This window comes from Phyllostomus discolor, chromosome 12, assembly GCF_004126475.2.
Source record: "Phyllostomus discolor isolate MPI-MPIP mPhyDis1 chromosome 12, mPhyDis1.pri.v3, whole genome shotgun sequence".
In the NCBI taxonomy this organism is placed as follows: Eukaryota; Metazoa; Chordata; class Mammalia; order Chiroptera; family Phyllostomidae; genus Phyllostomus; species Phyllostomus discolor.
In genome coordinates this window covers 7,761,492-7,775,356 of record NC_040914.2, presented here as the reverse complement: position 1 = coordinate 7,775,356, position 13,865 = coordinate 7,761,492, and the positions used below count along the sequence as shown (strand labels likewise).

At 47.8% G+C, this 13,865-nt stretch overlaps 1 protein-coding gene and 1 pseudogene across 1 annotated transcript; one reads left to right on the top strand and one right to left on the bottom strand.

Moving 5' to 3' along the window:
* The first annotated feature begins 904 nt into the window (after positions 1-904).
* LOC114489773 (cytochrome P450 2A13-like) lies at positions 905-7,109 on the top strand. The gene is made up of 9 exons (XM_028503645.2): positions 905-1,132; positions 1,427-1,589; positions 2,354-2,503; positions 2,688-2,848; positions 3,334-3,510; positions 4,455-4,596; positions 4,998-5,185; positions 5,739-5,880; positions 6,408-7,109. The coding sequence occupies exons 1-9, from the start codon at positions 953-955 to the stop codon at positions 6,587-6,589; spliced, it is 1,485 nt and encodes a 494-aa protein (XP_028359446.1). The 5' UTR covers positions 905-952; the 3' UTR covers positions 6,590-7,109.
* A 2,034-nt stretch (positions 7,110-9,143) lies between these two features.
* LOC114489777 lies at positions 9,144-10,838 on the bottom strand (annotated as a pseudogene).
* Positions 10,839-13,865: the final 3,027 nt, after the last annotated feature.

Sequence of the window (13,865 nt, the reverse complement as noted above, 5' to 3'; positions counted from 1 at the left end):
CATCTGTGGAGCACTCGGAGGAAAGACCCTGTGTTGTATAATATATGGACCCATAGGGTGGCCCCTCATGAAAGGTCCTTCTTTAGGAAACTCAGAGGGTGGGGGACACAAAGAAACTTCATTTAGAATGCTGAATGCTAGCATTTAGCTGAATGCTTCATTTAGCATGTACTCCTCGGAGCAGTCTACTCACCAGGACCCATATATACTCCTGCTGCTTCACTGGCTGTCCATGCCATGTTATGGCAGAATGTTCAAAATGAAACTACCACATTGAATTAATACCTAACTGTGCCAGGAGTGCAGTGAATGTTTTTCCTTATAACCATGGGGATCAGAAATTTGCGGCAGCAGAGGCATGGGCAGCAGCAGCAGAGAAATACATGTATTAAGCTCCTGTTCAGTAGCCCACTCTCAGAAGTACAGATGTCAGTATCTGAGGTTGTTTCTCTCTCTCTCTCATCCTCACATGTTTAAACCTACATCACCCCTCAGAGAAGCACCCCCAAATCCACAGCACACATTTTGTCTCATTCCAATACCCTTAAATCTTTGAGTATTCTCTCTCCAGACCACAAAACCCACAAGTTTAGGGTACCTTCTAACTCTGAGACCCAAAATCAGAAGTTCAGGGGCTCACACATGCAAAAAGTCCAGAATCTTGCAGTTTGTAATATTTCTACTATCCCTGCAAGTTCATAGCCCTGGTCAAACACCTCACAAGGAGTCAAAAATTCAATCTTGGGCCCACTCCCTGTTAATCCACCAAGGAGGACCTGCCCTGTACATTGGCAGCTCCCCAAACTATTGTGGGGAACACAGTGGGGAGTGTAGTTGGAACATAATATGACACAGTTACATAATCAGAACCAACATCAACCCTTCTGCCAAAGGAGGTATAAAGGCAAACCATTCCAGCCATCACCATCTCACCATCACTCTCAGTGCCACCATGCTGGCCTCAGGGCTGCTCCTGGTGGCTTTGCTGGCCTGCCTCACTATAATGGTCTTGATGTCTGTCTGGCAGCAAAGGAAGCGCTGGGGAAAGCTGCCTCCTGGCCCACCCGCATTGCCTTTCATTGGGAACTACCTGCAGCTGAACACAGCACAGATGTACAACTCCCTCATGAAGGTGTCAGGAGGCAGGGAGATGGGTGGTAGGGTGGGGCTGGGGGCCTCTGCAGGCTGGCTGGGACTTGGTGGCAGGGGATTGGAAAGGGTGGACTGAAATCTTAGAAAACTCTTAGGAAAAGGGCATTTTCAATGTTAGCATCAGGGTCCTAGCCAGGAAAGACCAGATCTTGGGATGTCCAGTCCTTGACTGTCAGAACCTGGGCAAAATGCATGCCATTCTGTGAAGGCCGTGTACAGAGCCTGTTGAGACTTGAGGCTGCACACACTCACCACTACCGCCCCTCTCCTTCAGATCAGGGAGCGCTATGGTCCAGTGTTCACAATCCACCTGGGCCCGAGGCCAGTCGTGGTGCTCTGGGGCCAGGAGGCTGTGAAGGAGGCTCTGGTGGACCAGGCAGAGGAATTCAGTGGGCGAGGCGAGCAAGCCACCTTTGACTGGCTCTTCAAAGGCTATGGTGAGGGGAATCTTATGTGGGGGAATGTGGTTAAGCAGACTTAATGGCTTCAGTTTCCCCAGCATTCTTCTGCCAACTGACCCACTCACTCAGGGCTGTGTCAGATCCCTTCCTCTCCATCCCTGTCTCCTTCCCTGTTTATCCCTGTGATCCCTCCAACTTGTCTTAGTGTGTCTGCATCTCCCTGCTTCTCTCTACCCCATCTCCCAATTCTCTTCTCTCTGTTTCTCTTAAAAGCACTTGGGATTTTGGCTTTGGAGCTCTGGTCCCATATCTCCACGTTGCTTGTTATCTTATTCTCCTTCTCATTTTTTGTGCTTCTTCATGTTCCTCTCTCTATCTCCCTGCCTCTTTTTTCCTCTGTCCTAGAATCTCACTATTTCTCTTTCAACTTCCTCATACCTCCGTTTCTTCATAATACTCTCTTGTGTCCAGACCTTCTCTGTTTCTCCCTATATATTTTTCACCATTCTCCACCCCAGCTTTAGAATCCTTCTGAATTTTTACTTCCACCTCCCAGATCTCCAGATATCTCACTTTGCCTCCTTCCCTCCACTCTCTCTCTTCCTCTCCTCATGTGAGTGTCTCTGCATCTCACTGCTTCTCTGGGCACCCATGTTTCACTTTGCCTTGTGATTTCCTTCCAACTTGGTCTCTCTTTTGTGTTTCTCCGTGTGTCATATTGTCTCTCTCTCTCTCTCCCGACCCCACTTTCAGGCCCCGCCCCCTTAAAACCCACTCCCCACTCCTACCCTCCTCCACAGGTGTGGCTTTCAGCAACGGGGAGCGCGCCAAGCAGCTCCGGCGCTTCTCCATCACCACGCTGCGGGACTTCGGAGTGGGCAAACGGGGCATCGAAGAGCGAATCCAGGAGGAGGCAGGCTTCCTCCTTGAGGCCCTTCGGGCCACACGTGGTGAGCTGGAGACGCCAGGGTACTGAGGAGGAAAACACCCTACTTGGACAGGCGCTTTATGACCTGAGAAGGGAACTGGGTTGGAGGAAGGTGTTCCTGGAATTCACAGACTGGTGGTACCAGGTCACCAAGTTTTCACTCTCCCAAATCTCTTTTCACTTACTGACCCCACACCTCTTCCCAGGTGCCCTCATAGACCCCACCTTCTTCCTGAGCAGAACTGTCTCCAATGTCATCAGCTCCATTGTGTTTGGGGACCGCTTTGACTATGAGGACAAAGAGTTCCTGTCACTGTTGCGCATGATGCTCGGAAGCTTCCAGTTCACAGCTACATCTACAGGGCAGGTAAATGGTCCCACCCTGGCTCAACATAGACCCTACCACAACCAACCAACTACTTTTGCACATAGGCTCAGGTGCCCCAAATCCTATCCTCCTCTAGACAGGTTCCACTCAGAACCAGTCTTCTCCCTCACATAACTGAACCCAGAAGAGGTGCCCCAAACCCACTTTCCAATACCTGGGTAGCTCAGCTATACTTGCCCTACAGAAACAGAAGGGGAAGGAAGGGAAGAAGGAAAGAAGGAAGGAAGCAAGGGAGGAATTCTGAGCTCCAACCCAATTTACCTAAATTCTAGGACAAGGGACTTCACACTTAACTCACACAAAACCTTAGATATCTACTCCATCCAGCCCCATCTAAATGTGTAAAAATCAGGACAGGCGCCTTTAAACCAGTGCCTCCCTTGCCCTGATGCAAGTCCCACTCCAATTTGGTGATGTCCATCAACACATGTCCTTTTCTTCCCTTCTCCATGCCCCACCCTCAGCTATATGAGATGTTCCACTCAGTGATGAAACACCTGCCAGGGCCACAGCAACAGGCATTTAAGGAGCTTCAGGGGCTGGAAGTCTTTATAGCCAAGAAGGTGGAGCAGAACCAATGCACGCTGGATCCCAACTCCCCTCGGGACTTTATTGACTCCTTCCTCATTCGCATGCAGGAGGTACATGTCAGCAGCCAGTGGTGAGAGAGAAGTCACACAGGAGGTTGGGAGGGAAAGAAGCCCATTTATTTTGCCCACTACATCATAATAATCCTCACAACTCCAATCAATTCACCATCACTGTTCTCTCTACTGAGCCCTTACCCATAGGCTGGAATTGTGTGTGCAAATCATAACCACAAGCACATGTATAACACTGTCATTCAACAGGCACTATTTTAACAACTTTATGTTTTTCACCTATTTAACACTCATACCAGCTCTTGTAGAGGCTCTACTATGATCTTGATTTTGGGAATGAGGAAACTGAGACCCAAAGAGTATAAGTGCCATGCCTGAGGTCACACAGTGAGGAAGCAGTGGAACCTAGCTCAAACCCTGGCCTCTCAGACTCTAAGGCCAGTGCTTTTGGCCACCATGCTCTTACCTTTCATTCCCTGGTTATCAGATAACCTGTGTGGACAGGTGACCTGGCTTTACTATGTGACACCTGAGGGTCCCCACTCCCAGCTGGATGTCAGTCTCCTTTCTGTGAAGAAAGGAGACGGGGCTTTATGGAGTCTGAAGTTCAAGAAGAAAGGACCAGGGAGTGGATTCTCCATAGTAAGCTGCAAGGTTTTCAGGGAAGGAATACTGTACAGCTGCTGAAAAGTCTGTCTGTGTTTCAGAAAATATCTCAACTCTCTCTGAGGCAATCTATCATAGTCTGTCTACCTCTCTTTCTCATTCACTGTCTGTCTCTACCCCTCCCTTTCTAATATTTCTACAATTAAAAAGTGGCAACCTAGTTGGTAATTAAAGGACACATAGCTGGGTAGAGTGTGAGAAGAGCATTTGGGACAGAACCAGAAGCCTGAGAAAAGGCCTGGCACAACTGGGGCCATTCTTACCACCTTTGAGAGCATAGGGGAGTGGGCTAGGCCTGAAGCTGCCCCTCTATGCAGGAACAGAAGAACCCCAACACAGAGTTCTACTTGAAGAACCTGGTAATGACCACACTGTCCCTTCTCTTTGGGGGCACTGAGACTGTCAGCACAACCCTGCGTTACGGCTTGCTCTTGTTCATGAAGCACCCAGATGTGGCAGGTAAGGCTGGAGGATGCAGGGGTGGAGTCCGCAGACTACGAAAATTCCTCTGAACACACTGTGCATCCTCACCTCTCAAAGTCCTGGGCCCTCAAACACATCCTGCTAAACAAACACTAGGTCATGATATTCAGCTAAAACAATCTGAACTGATTAGTAACTAGCTCCTTTGCTGACCCCACCAATCCCCAAGTCTCCTCCCTTGCAGCTTCCCCCATGAATCTGGCACAGCTACATTATCAGTACCCAGTGCCAACAATGTCTCAGGACAACCTGTTTAAATGCTTTCTCTATGTCATGTACAAAGTCATACATGTCATGTATGCAGTTGTAGAGATTTGGATTATCATCCCTGCCCAGAGTCCCCTAGGTACCTAAACATATTCTCCCCTATCCCCCAGCCAAGGTCCATGAAGAGATTGACCAGGTGATTGGCAAGAACCGTCAGCCCAAGTTCGAAGACCGAGCCAAGATGCCCTACACAGAGGCAGTAATCCACGAGATCCAAAGATTCGGAGACATGCTCCCCATGGGCCTGCCCCGTAGAGTCATCAAGGACACCAAGTTTCGAAACTTCCTGCTCCCTAAGGTGCTGCCCTTACCCAGTCTACATGGACCTCAAACCTGATCCATCTGACCTAACACCCCACTCTCCTTACAAGCTTTCCAGTGCCTGTCTGACTCCCTCAACTGCAGACTTCCTCAATCACGTGTCCCTTCAACTTTCCCACTTAGACAACTGAATCCCATGTCTACCTAAGACCTGTTGCCTTAGGTCTTAGGTACATATGAACTCCATGTCCCCCAAATTTTGTTTCTCAGGCAACATTAACCTCACTTCCCAGGCCTGCCTGCCTCTGTGACATGACTCTCATGGCCCCCAAATATCCTGTGTTGAGTGACATGACCCCATAACCAACAAACCTCCCACTCCAAGAGACACAGACCCCAGATTCCCTGAACTTTTGGTCACAGGGAATTAAAATTCATGTCCCCCAAACCTCCTACCTCAGGAAAGACCCTGATTCCCCTGCCTCCCATTTCTCCTCCCCTACAGCACCCAAATACCCCCTCTGACTCCATGAGCTCTCTGCACACACATCCCCCTCCCACTTATCAAATCCTCTTCCACCTCCCCACAGGGCACCGACGTATTTCCAATGCTGGGCTCTGTACTGAAGGACCCCAAGTTTTTCTCCAATCCTCTTGATTTCAACCCCCAGCACTTCCTAGATGAAAAGGGGCAGTTTAAGAAGAATGATGCGTTTGTGCCCTTCTCCATTGGTAAGAGTCCACTGTGTGATGCCAAGCCACCAGTCACACCAACAGGGGCCCCGTCATCCCAGTTCCCCTCTCTGAGGTGTAGCCTAGTATCTTCCTCCAGCTCTGAAGTCCCTCTTATGATCGACCCTGCAGCCAACCAACTGCAAACCTCATAAATACCAAGTACCTAAGCCCAGGCAGAAAGAAAGGGATGATTGTATCCATTTCAGAGATGAGAAAAGTCAAGGCCCACAGTGACTCAGAGACTTGTCCAAGGTCACTGAAATTCTTCAGAGTCCTAACAAGGAGATGGCAGCACAATGGCCATATTGGTGTGTTTCAGAGGAAGGGTCATGTAAATTCCCATTGCTACATCCTGATATGACTCACTCCCATCCCACATACAAGGGAATCTGAGGCTGAGGGATGTTAGGGGCTTCTCTGAAGGTCTCTCAGGCCTTGACAGACTGTCCCAACACTCCCCTCAGGAGAATACATCAGGAATTGGGAGAGCAGTAGACCTCACCTCCTCTCACCTCTCTTTTCAGGAAAGCGGTACTGTTTTGGAGAAGGCCTGGCTAGAATGGAGCTCTTTCTCTTCCTCACCACCATCATGCAGAACTTCTACTTCAAGTTCCCGCAGTCACCGCAGGATATCGATGTGTCCCCCAAACATGTGGGCTTTGCCACCATCCCACCAACCTACACCATGAGCTTCCTGCCCCGCTGAGCTAGAGCTGTGACTGCTCCCACAAAAGCCCAGGGCTAGTGGGAGAGCAAACGGGAGAGGGGTGTGGCCTGGGTGGGCCTAGAGTTAGGGGCAGGGCTAACAATAGAGTTAGAGGCAAGTAGGAAGGGGGCTGGAGGAAAAGAAAGTGCAAGGTGGATAGTAGAGGGAAAAAGAACACATGAGCTGTCCATTCCCCTTGCTAGAGATTGAGACTTCAGAGCTGGGATGAAAGGAAGCAAAATTTTACACAGTACTATGAATGGTAATAATAATGGCTATTATCTATTAACATGTATTCTGTGTCAGCTCTATGCTCAAATCATTACACACTTGCTGCCCTTGATGCTTGCAAACCTATGAAACGGGAACTGTGCTCGTGCCCATATTATGGAGATATACAGCTGACACTCAGAAAGTCTCTATCTGAGATCCAACAGAACACAATAAATGCTCAGCAAGTACTCGAACTTCGATCCACACAGGGAGGGTTATCTATCCTAAGCCTACCCAACTTTGGGTAGGTTCTTAAAAGGCACCTCTTCCTAAAGTAAGATATAACACTTGTATATTATTATACAATGTAAAGGGCTCTGTCCAAAGATTTTTTTCAGAGTCCTGGCAGGCAGCCAACTTGCTTCCACATGCATGCCTACACTCTTGCTCATTGATACACATTTTACATGTCAGGGCATAGTTGTCAGGGCAGGGTAACTGTGTGAGCCAGGTGATGCAGTCTAAGACACTGTGCTCCTGCACAGTGGCTCTGTGTGGAGCAGGGCTCAGAAGAGGAGCATGATGCTATCTGCAGTCCTGTCTGGGAACAAGCTGTCTCGCATCTCTCGTCCTGATGCCAGACACTTCAGTTCCTCCCCATATATCACTGGTGTCCTTCAAGGTGCTGCCCCATGGTGGAACCTGAAGGGAGCGGGTCTGAGTAAGTCCACATCTGGGGCCCTCCAAGAGGAGAAGCCCGAACAGCCCACTGACCCAACCCCCACTGGTTTTTACAGCCAGAAGTTATGGGGACTTAGCTTCCTGGCACTGGAACCCTGGGCTGGCTGGGCTGGTGTGGGCTGGAATCCCTCACTCCTGAGATGTCACCCCAATTCATATCCACCTCATATGGGTTTGGGACCAGCCCCATTCTATATCTCGCTGTCTCTGCCCCTCCACCCTTCCTACCCATCTGTATGAATGTTGTTTCTTTAATTCCTTAGTTGTCAGACTTCCATACAGCTCACATTTTCTGATGGTTGTGAGTGAGAGTTCTTCTGTGGTTTGGCCGTATACTTTTGCTGTGGTTGTCTGATGAGGAGACCCATGTTGACCCACTTCTTCATCTTTACCAGAAACTGTAAGACAGAATATTATTATTATTTTGTCTGTTTGTTTTAAACTTTTAGATTGTATTCATTTATTTTTAGGGAGACAGGAAGGGAGGGAAGAAGAGTGGGAGAGACACATTGATATCAGAGAGAAACACTCATTGGTTACCTCTGAAATGGCCCCCACTGGGGGCCTGGCCCACAACTCAGGCATGTACCCTGACTGGGAATTGAACCTCTGACCTTTTATTTCACAGATTCGATCCAATCCACTGAGCCACACTTACCAGGGCTAAACAAAATGTTATTATTTGAAAAGACAAAAAACAAAATCTGGGTTAGTTTGGATAGCTTCCAGAAGTATTCACTGTGATGATGTTCCTCTGAAGCAGGCTCATTCTCCCAGATCTGGCTACACTTTCCAAATCACCTGCATGTTCCATGCTTGAAAGTAGGAACGTTCAGAACATATGGCACACTGGGAACACCAATATAGTACAGGTGAAAGGTGAGTTTGGAATCACAGCTAAGTTCAAATATTAATTCTCTAGAAATTCATATTAGTTGAACAAAAGCACAAAGGAACAGAAGAAAGTTTTGAAGGGGAAGTTAAACTATGCATTCCAGTAAGTTCTTCTGCTCACAGAACACAGGATGAGCCACAGGTTGGAGAACGCAGTTGGAGTAGCTGCTGCAACTCTTGTGTGTCGATTGATGACACAGTGGGTCTCAGCTGAGTCACAAAGGGCATCTCAGTGGGAACTTTATCTGTTAGGCTTCTTTCTATGTCACTAAGCATCCAAATGGTTAGTTATTTTCTGCTGTATGATAACATGCAGAAGAGTCAATATAGCTAAGAGTGAGATTTTTAACTGCAGCCATTGAAAACTTAACTTTGCTGCAGAGCTGCGTTTTCCAAAACTCTATAGTTTAAAGATTTTATTTACTTATTTTTAGAGAGGTGAAGCAAATAAGAAAGAGAGGGAGAGAAACATCAATGTGTATTCGACTGTCCCACACCCCCTACTGGGGACCTGGCCTGCAATCCAGGCATGTGCCCTGAGTGGGAATCACACCAGCAAACTTTTGGTTCACAGGCCAGCACTCAATCCACTGAGCCACAACCAGCCAGCATGTGTTTTGCTAAATTCTACTATGAGCAATGTATCTCCTTATTTGAGTGATACTGTGAAATGTGAGAAAAGACAGAAGAAACAACTTTGAAGGGTAAAAGCGCTCTTTCCCTATGCATGGTGCAGGGCAGTGGGTGATGACACAGAGAACAGGACTTAATTCCATTTTACAGGACAGGAGCTCCTGTCACTTTATCAGTTTCTGGCACAGTCAGGGCAATACACTTGCTCCTCATGGAGAACAAAGTACTCTTTGGCCAGATTCATGGGGCTTTTTTCAATCTTTTGCAGTGGAAGCAGTAGTCGTGCCAGGATTGTCCTTCATGGGCCACCACACTGGAGGCTTTACCAAACCCAGTGATGGGTTCTTGCATGTGGCACACCTCTTGGCCACAAAGTCCTTGGAGCCATCCACACAGTGATACTGGTCCTCCACAGTGGTGAGACGCTGCCCAGCCCACTTCTCAGAGCAGTAACACACACAATGCACTCAGCATGCCAGAGTTTACCCCTGGTAAGTGATTCCTCCAGGTGTGATGGCCTTGTTGAGTTTCATGCAATGCTTGGCCAATTAGGCCTCATGGCAAAAGTCATGCAGTAGAAGTCCTCCCTTTAGGGAAGAAGTTTCCAGTCCGACGACTGGCTTGCACCTGCTGCTGGTGAAGTAGTCTTTGTGCCCGACAGTCCCCATGGACCTGCTTCTAATCTCCTGCTACAATGGGCTTGAAGCAGCCCTTGGACTTTAGGAGTCCCCTTGCATGGTGCACTTGTTGCACAGGCTGTTGTTTTCCTTGGACACAAAGGTTCTTTGGCCAAGGGTGTGCAGACCCCTATCACAGTGGTAGCAGGTGTCATGCCACTAGCAGAATTTGTCTGAGCACTTCAGGCAGCAGTGGTGGCCATCCTTCTCCAAGCACTTCTTCCCTGCCAGGTGTCCCTGTGGTGGTGACAGCCAAGCTTCTCAGCCATGGTGCACACCTGCCCCAGGAGGGGTCTCACACTAGATGTGTGCACAATGGGATATATTTGGCAAGGGCTGGATATACTTGTCAGGAACTTCCATTGTGCTGCCTGAGTGTGCTTGGCAGTGCAGCTGTCCTGGCAGGGGCCTCCATCTGCACCAAGACTGCAGGCTGGCCAGCAGCAGTGGTGGTGGTGGCAGACTCTGACCACTTCTTTACTTTCTGGCACTACAAAATGTTCCTGGATTGGCTTATCTTCCTCCTGCCCCTGGCCTGGAAGCCAGCACTGTCCAAGGTGTCCTGGCTCCTCTAAGCTAGTGGCAGGCGAAGGAGAGGGCTTCTGGTGGAGCAAAATGAGAGTTCCTGTCTACCAAGGGCCAGTCCAACTGTGAGAGTCTCTTGTTAACACAGGAAAGGTTTAGAAGGGGTAGAGTCCTTGCATTCTGGAACCTGAGAATCCCAGACCCACCCTATTAAGACTAATACACCTGGATTCCTGCACAAGAAAGTGAGAAGAATTACCCCACGTCCACCAAATCCTTTCCTGAGTCCACTTTCTATCTGTCTGCTGGGATGCATGGTGGTCCTCTCTCCCCTTCCATTCCTGGGCCCAAGGAGCTCCGTGCAGAAGAGAACACTCATGTTTCCCCGAGCCTTCTCCATTACAACCCTGGGGACTCAGAGACACTTGCACTGACATACAGAGGGTTGAGGACATTGAGGAAGTGGCTTCCTTAATGAGTCATGGGCCTGGAGAGTTGACCTGGGTCTGAAAGCAGAGATAGGGGAGCTGATGAACTGAAAACAAGCCTAAGGTGCTGGGGATTTTGGTGGAGCAGGAGAGGAGCCTCCTTCCATGGGGACATCAGGGGGTGAGAATACACCACTAAGCAGGTGCCCTAGTGTCAGCGATAGTGGCTGGACTAGGGAAGAATAAGCAAAGGAGAAATTGGGGGAAGGGCGCACTTGGAAGAAAGTCATAGGCAGACTCAAAGAGTTCCAGATATTGCACCTCAGTGGCACAGTTGACAGTCAGAGAGTGTTAGTAGTAGTAGTGGTAGTAGTAGTGATATTACTATTATTGTTGTTATTAATCCTCACCAGAGGATATCTTTATTGATTGGAGAGACAAAGAAACATCGATCAGTCATCTCCCACAGGTCCATATGTGCCTGAGGGCTAGAACTCCCACCCAAGGTACCTGCCCTGACCCGGAGTCAATATGCAGCCTTTTGGTGTACAGGACTTCACTCTAACCAATTTAGCCACCCAGCCAGGGCAGTCAGAAGGTATTACTGAAGGACTATGAGGAAAGCCAGCTTGTATAGTAGGAAGCACCAGATTCCCTGGGTACAAGCACCAAAGCTTTGCAGAACTGCCTGGTGGGGAGGGGCAGTGAAGAGAGAAGCACAGCTGGAAGACATCAGAAAGGGAGACATCACACATGGGGAGCAGTCGAACGCAAGCTCTTGGAAGTGGGAGGTTCCAGAGGTGGGAGTGAAAGACAGATGGAGAAGGGGGATGCATGAACCACAGGAGAGACAGCAGCCACAGTCAGGAGGACCAGCCAAGGCCATGGCTATTTTCTGCTGGAGCTGATAGTGGTGCCTACCTTAGATGGGGCATCTGCTCTGGGCTCCAGTCCCCTCCCAGGCCAAATCACTTGCTGCTGACCTGTGAGGTCCCCAGGGGAATTTTAGTGTGGGGGCACGTGGGACTTGTGTATTAAAGGGCTTTCAATGCTAGTCTGGGGGGCCTGGATTTGTTTCCTAGGTCCCTGAATAAGGTTGCTGAGCAATGGGTCTCATTGCTCAGTGCTCAGCTCTCCAGTGACTAGTAGAGATGAGCTGAGGAAGCTCCTGGCTGAGACTGAGGCAGAAACCCTCAGGTTGTCTGTGATCAGAGGACAGAGGAGCCAAGTTTACTGGCAAGCAAGTGAGAGGTGCAACAGGGGAGGGATGGCTCCTCTGTCTGAACTGGGCTCTGTGATCACAACCCTGTCACTTTCCTCCTGAGTCACTGCATCACTGCATCACTGCTTCACTGCACACCTCCTCCTCTTACCTCTAGTCTTCACCTCCTCAGTGAAGCCAGAGGATGCTTTCCTAAGATGACTATGTCTTTAATGCATTCATTAATTGAGTCAACCAGTATTAATCAAGGACCAACTATCGACAGCACTGGGAATACAGCACAGAATGAAACAGAAAAAAATATGACCTGTTCTCACAGAGCTGACATTCTAGTTGGGCTACGCCCTGTGTAACTGAGAATATTTTCTGGGTGGATGCTAGAACTGGAATTGCTGAGTCATGGTGTATGTGCAACTTCCACTCGGCTAGGTATTGCCAAATTGCTCTGCAAAGTGGTTGAACTAGTTTTCGCTCCCACCACCAGTGTACACATATTCCTCTGTTGTCCTTCAATACTTGATCCTATCAATTATAAAATGTTGCCAATCTGATGAGTGTGAAATTATTATCTCATTTTTATTTACTTTTCTCCAAATGGCTGTTGAGTTGAGCATTTCCTGTGTGTAATCCATTTAATTTTCTCCTCTGTGAGCAGCCTCTTAATATATTTGTTCTTTCTTCTACTGGTTTAGAGAAGTTTATTATTTAGTGGAATCGTTTGCTGGAAGGGCTCAGCCCCTTTTAAAAACTTTCCTGATTGGGTCAGGCCCTCCAGAGATGACCTTACTTAGGAATGACTCCAAATCAACTGATTTGGGTCTCTAATTTCATCTGCAAAATCCCCTGGCTCAGGCAATGCCACACAGTCATGGGCGTGTATTCCATTATATTTACACATCCCACCCTTACTCAGGGGAACTGGATTATACAAAGGCGTGGCCATGGGGGATCATTTTACGATTCTGCTCACCGTGAATATTACAAAAAGTGAAAGTTTTATTTCTTCCAAAAGGAGTAGTTTTTGTTTACATAGATTCTACTTTTTTCTACTGTTGTTTTGTGCTTCCATCATTTATGGTAGAAAGTTTATTAAATTTACTTTTAACTTTTTAAGATTGTATTTAGTATTTTATTTTTAGTGATGGGGAGGGAGAGATGAAAGGGAGACAAACACCAATGTGTGGTTGCCTCTTATATGCCCCCCATGGGGACCTGTCTTGCAACCCACACTTATGCCCTGATTGGGAATCGAGCCAGCAACCCTTTGGTTCACAGGCTGGCACTCAATCCACTGACCCACACCAGCCATGTAATTTCAGTTTTTTTTGCTTTCACATGTGGCCACTTCCTTCTAAAGTCTCCTTTACCTGAATCCTCTAAGTGCTCAGCTCTAAACTGTTTTTGTTTGTTTTTGTTTTTCTATTACAGTTGCTATCCAGTATTATTTGTATTAGTTTCAGGTGTACGGCATAGTGGTTAGATATTCATATAATTTACAAAGCAATCTCCCTGATAGTTTAAGTATCCACCTGCACCACACATAGTTATTACACTATTATTGACCATATTCTCTATGCTGTGCTTTACATCCTGATGACTGTTTAGTAACTACCAATTTGTACTTCTTAACCCCTTCACCCTCTTCACCCAGCTCCCAAATCCCCTTCCCACTGGTAATCATCATTGGTTCTCTGCATCTATGAGTCTGTTTCTGTTTTGTTTGTGTGTTTCTTTTGTTCACTGGATTCCACATGTAAGTGAAATCATGTCATATTTGTCTTTCTCTGACTTATTTCCCGTAGCATAATACCCTCTAGGTCCACCCACGTAGTTGCACATGGCTAAGATTTCACTTTTTTTATGGCCAAGTAAATATGTTTAAAATATATTTTATTGATTAGGCAATTACAGTTGTCCCATTTTCTTTCTCCCCCTTCTTCCCC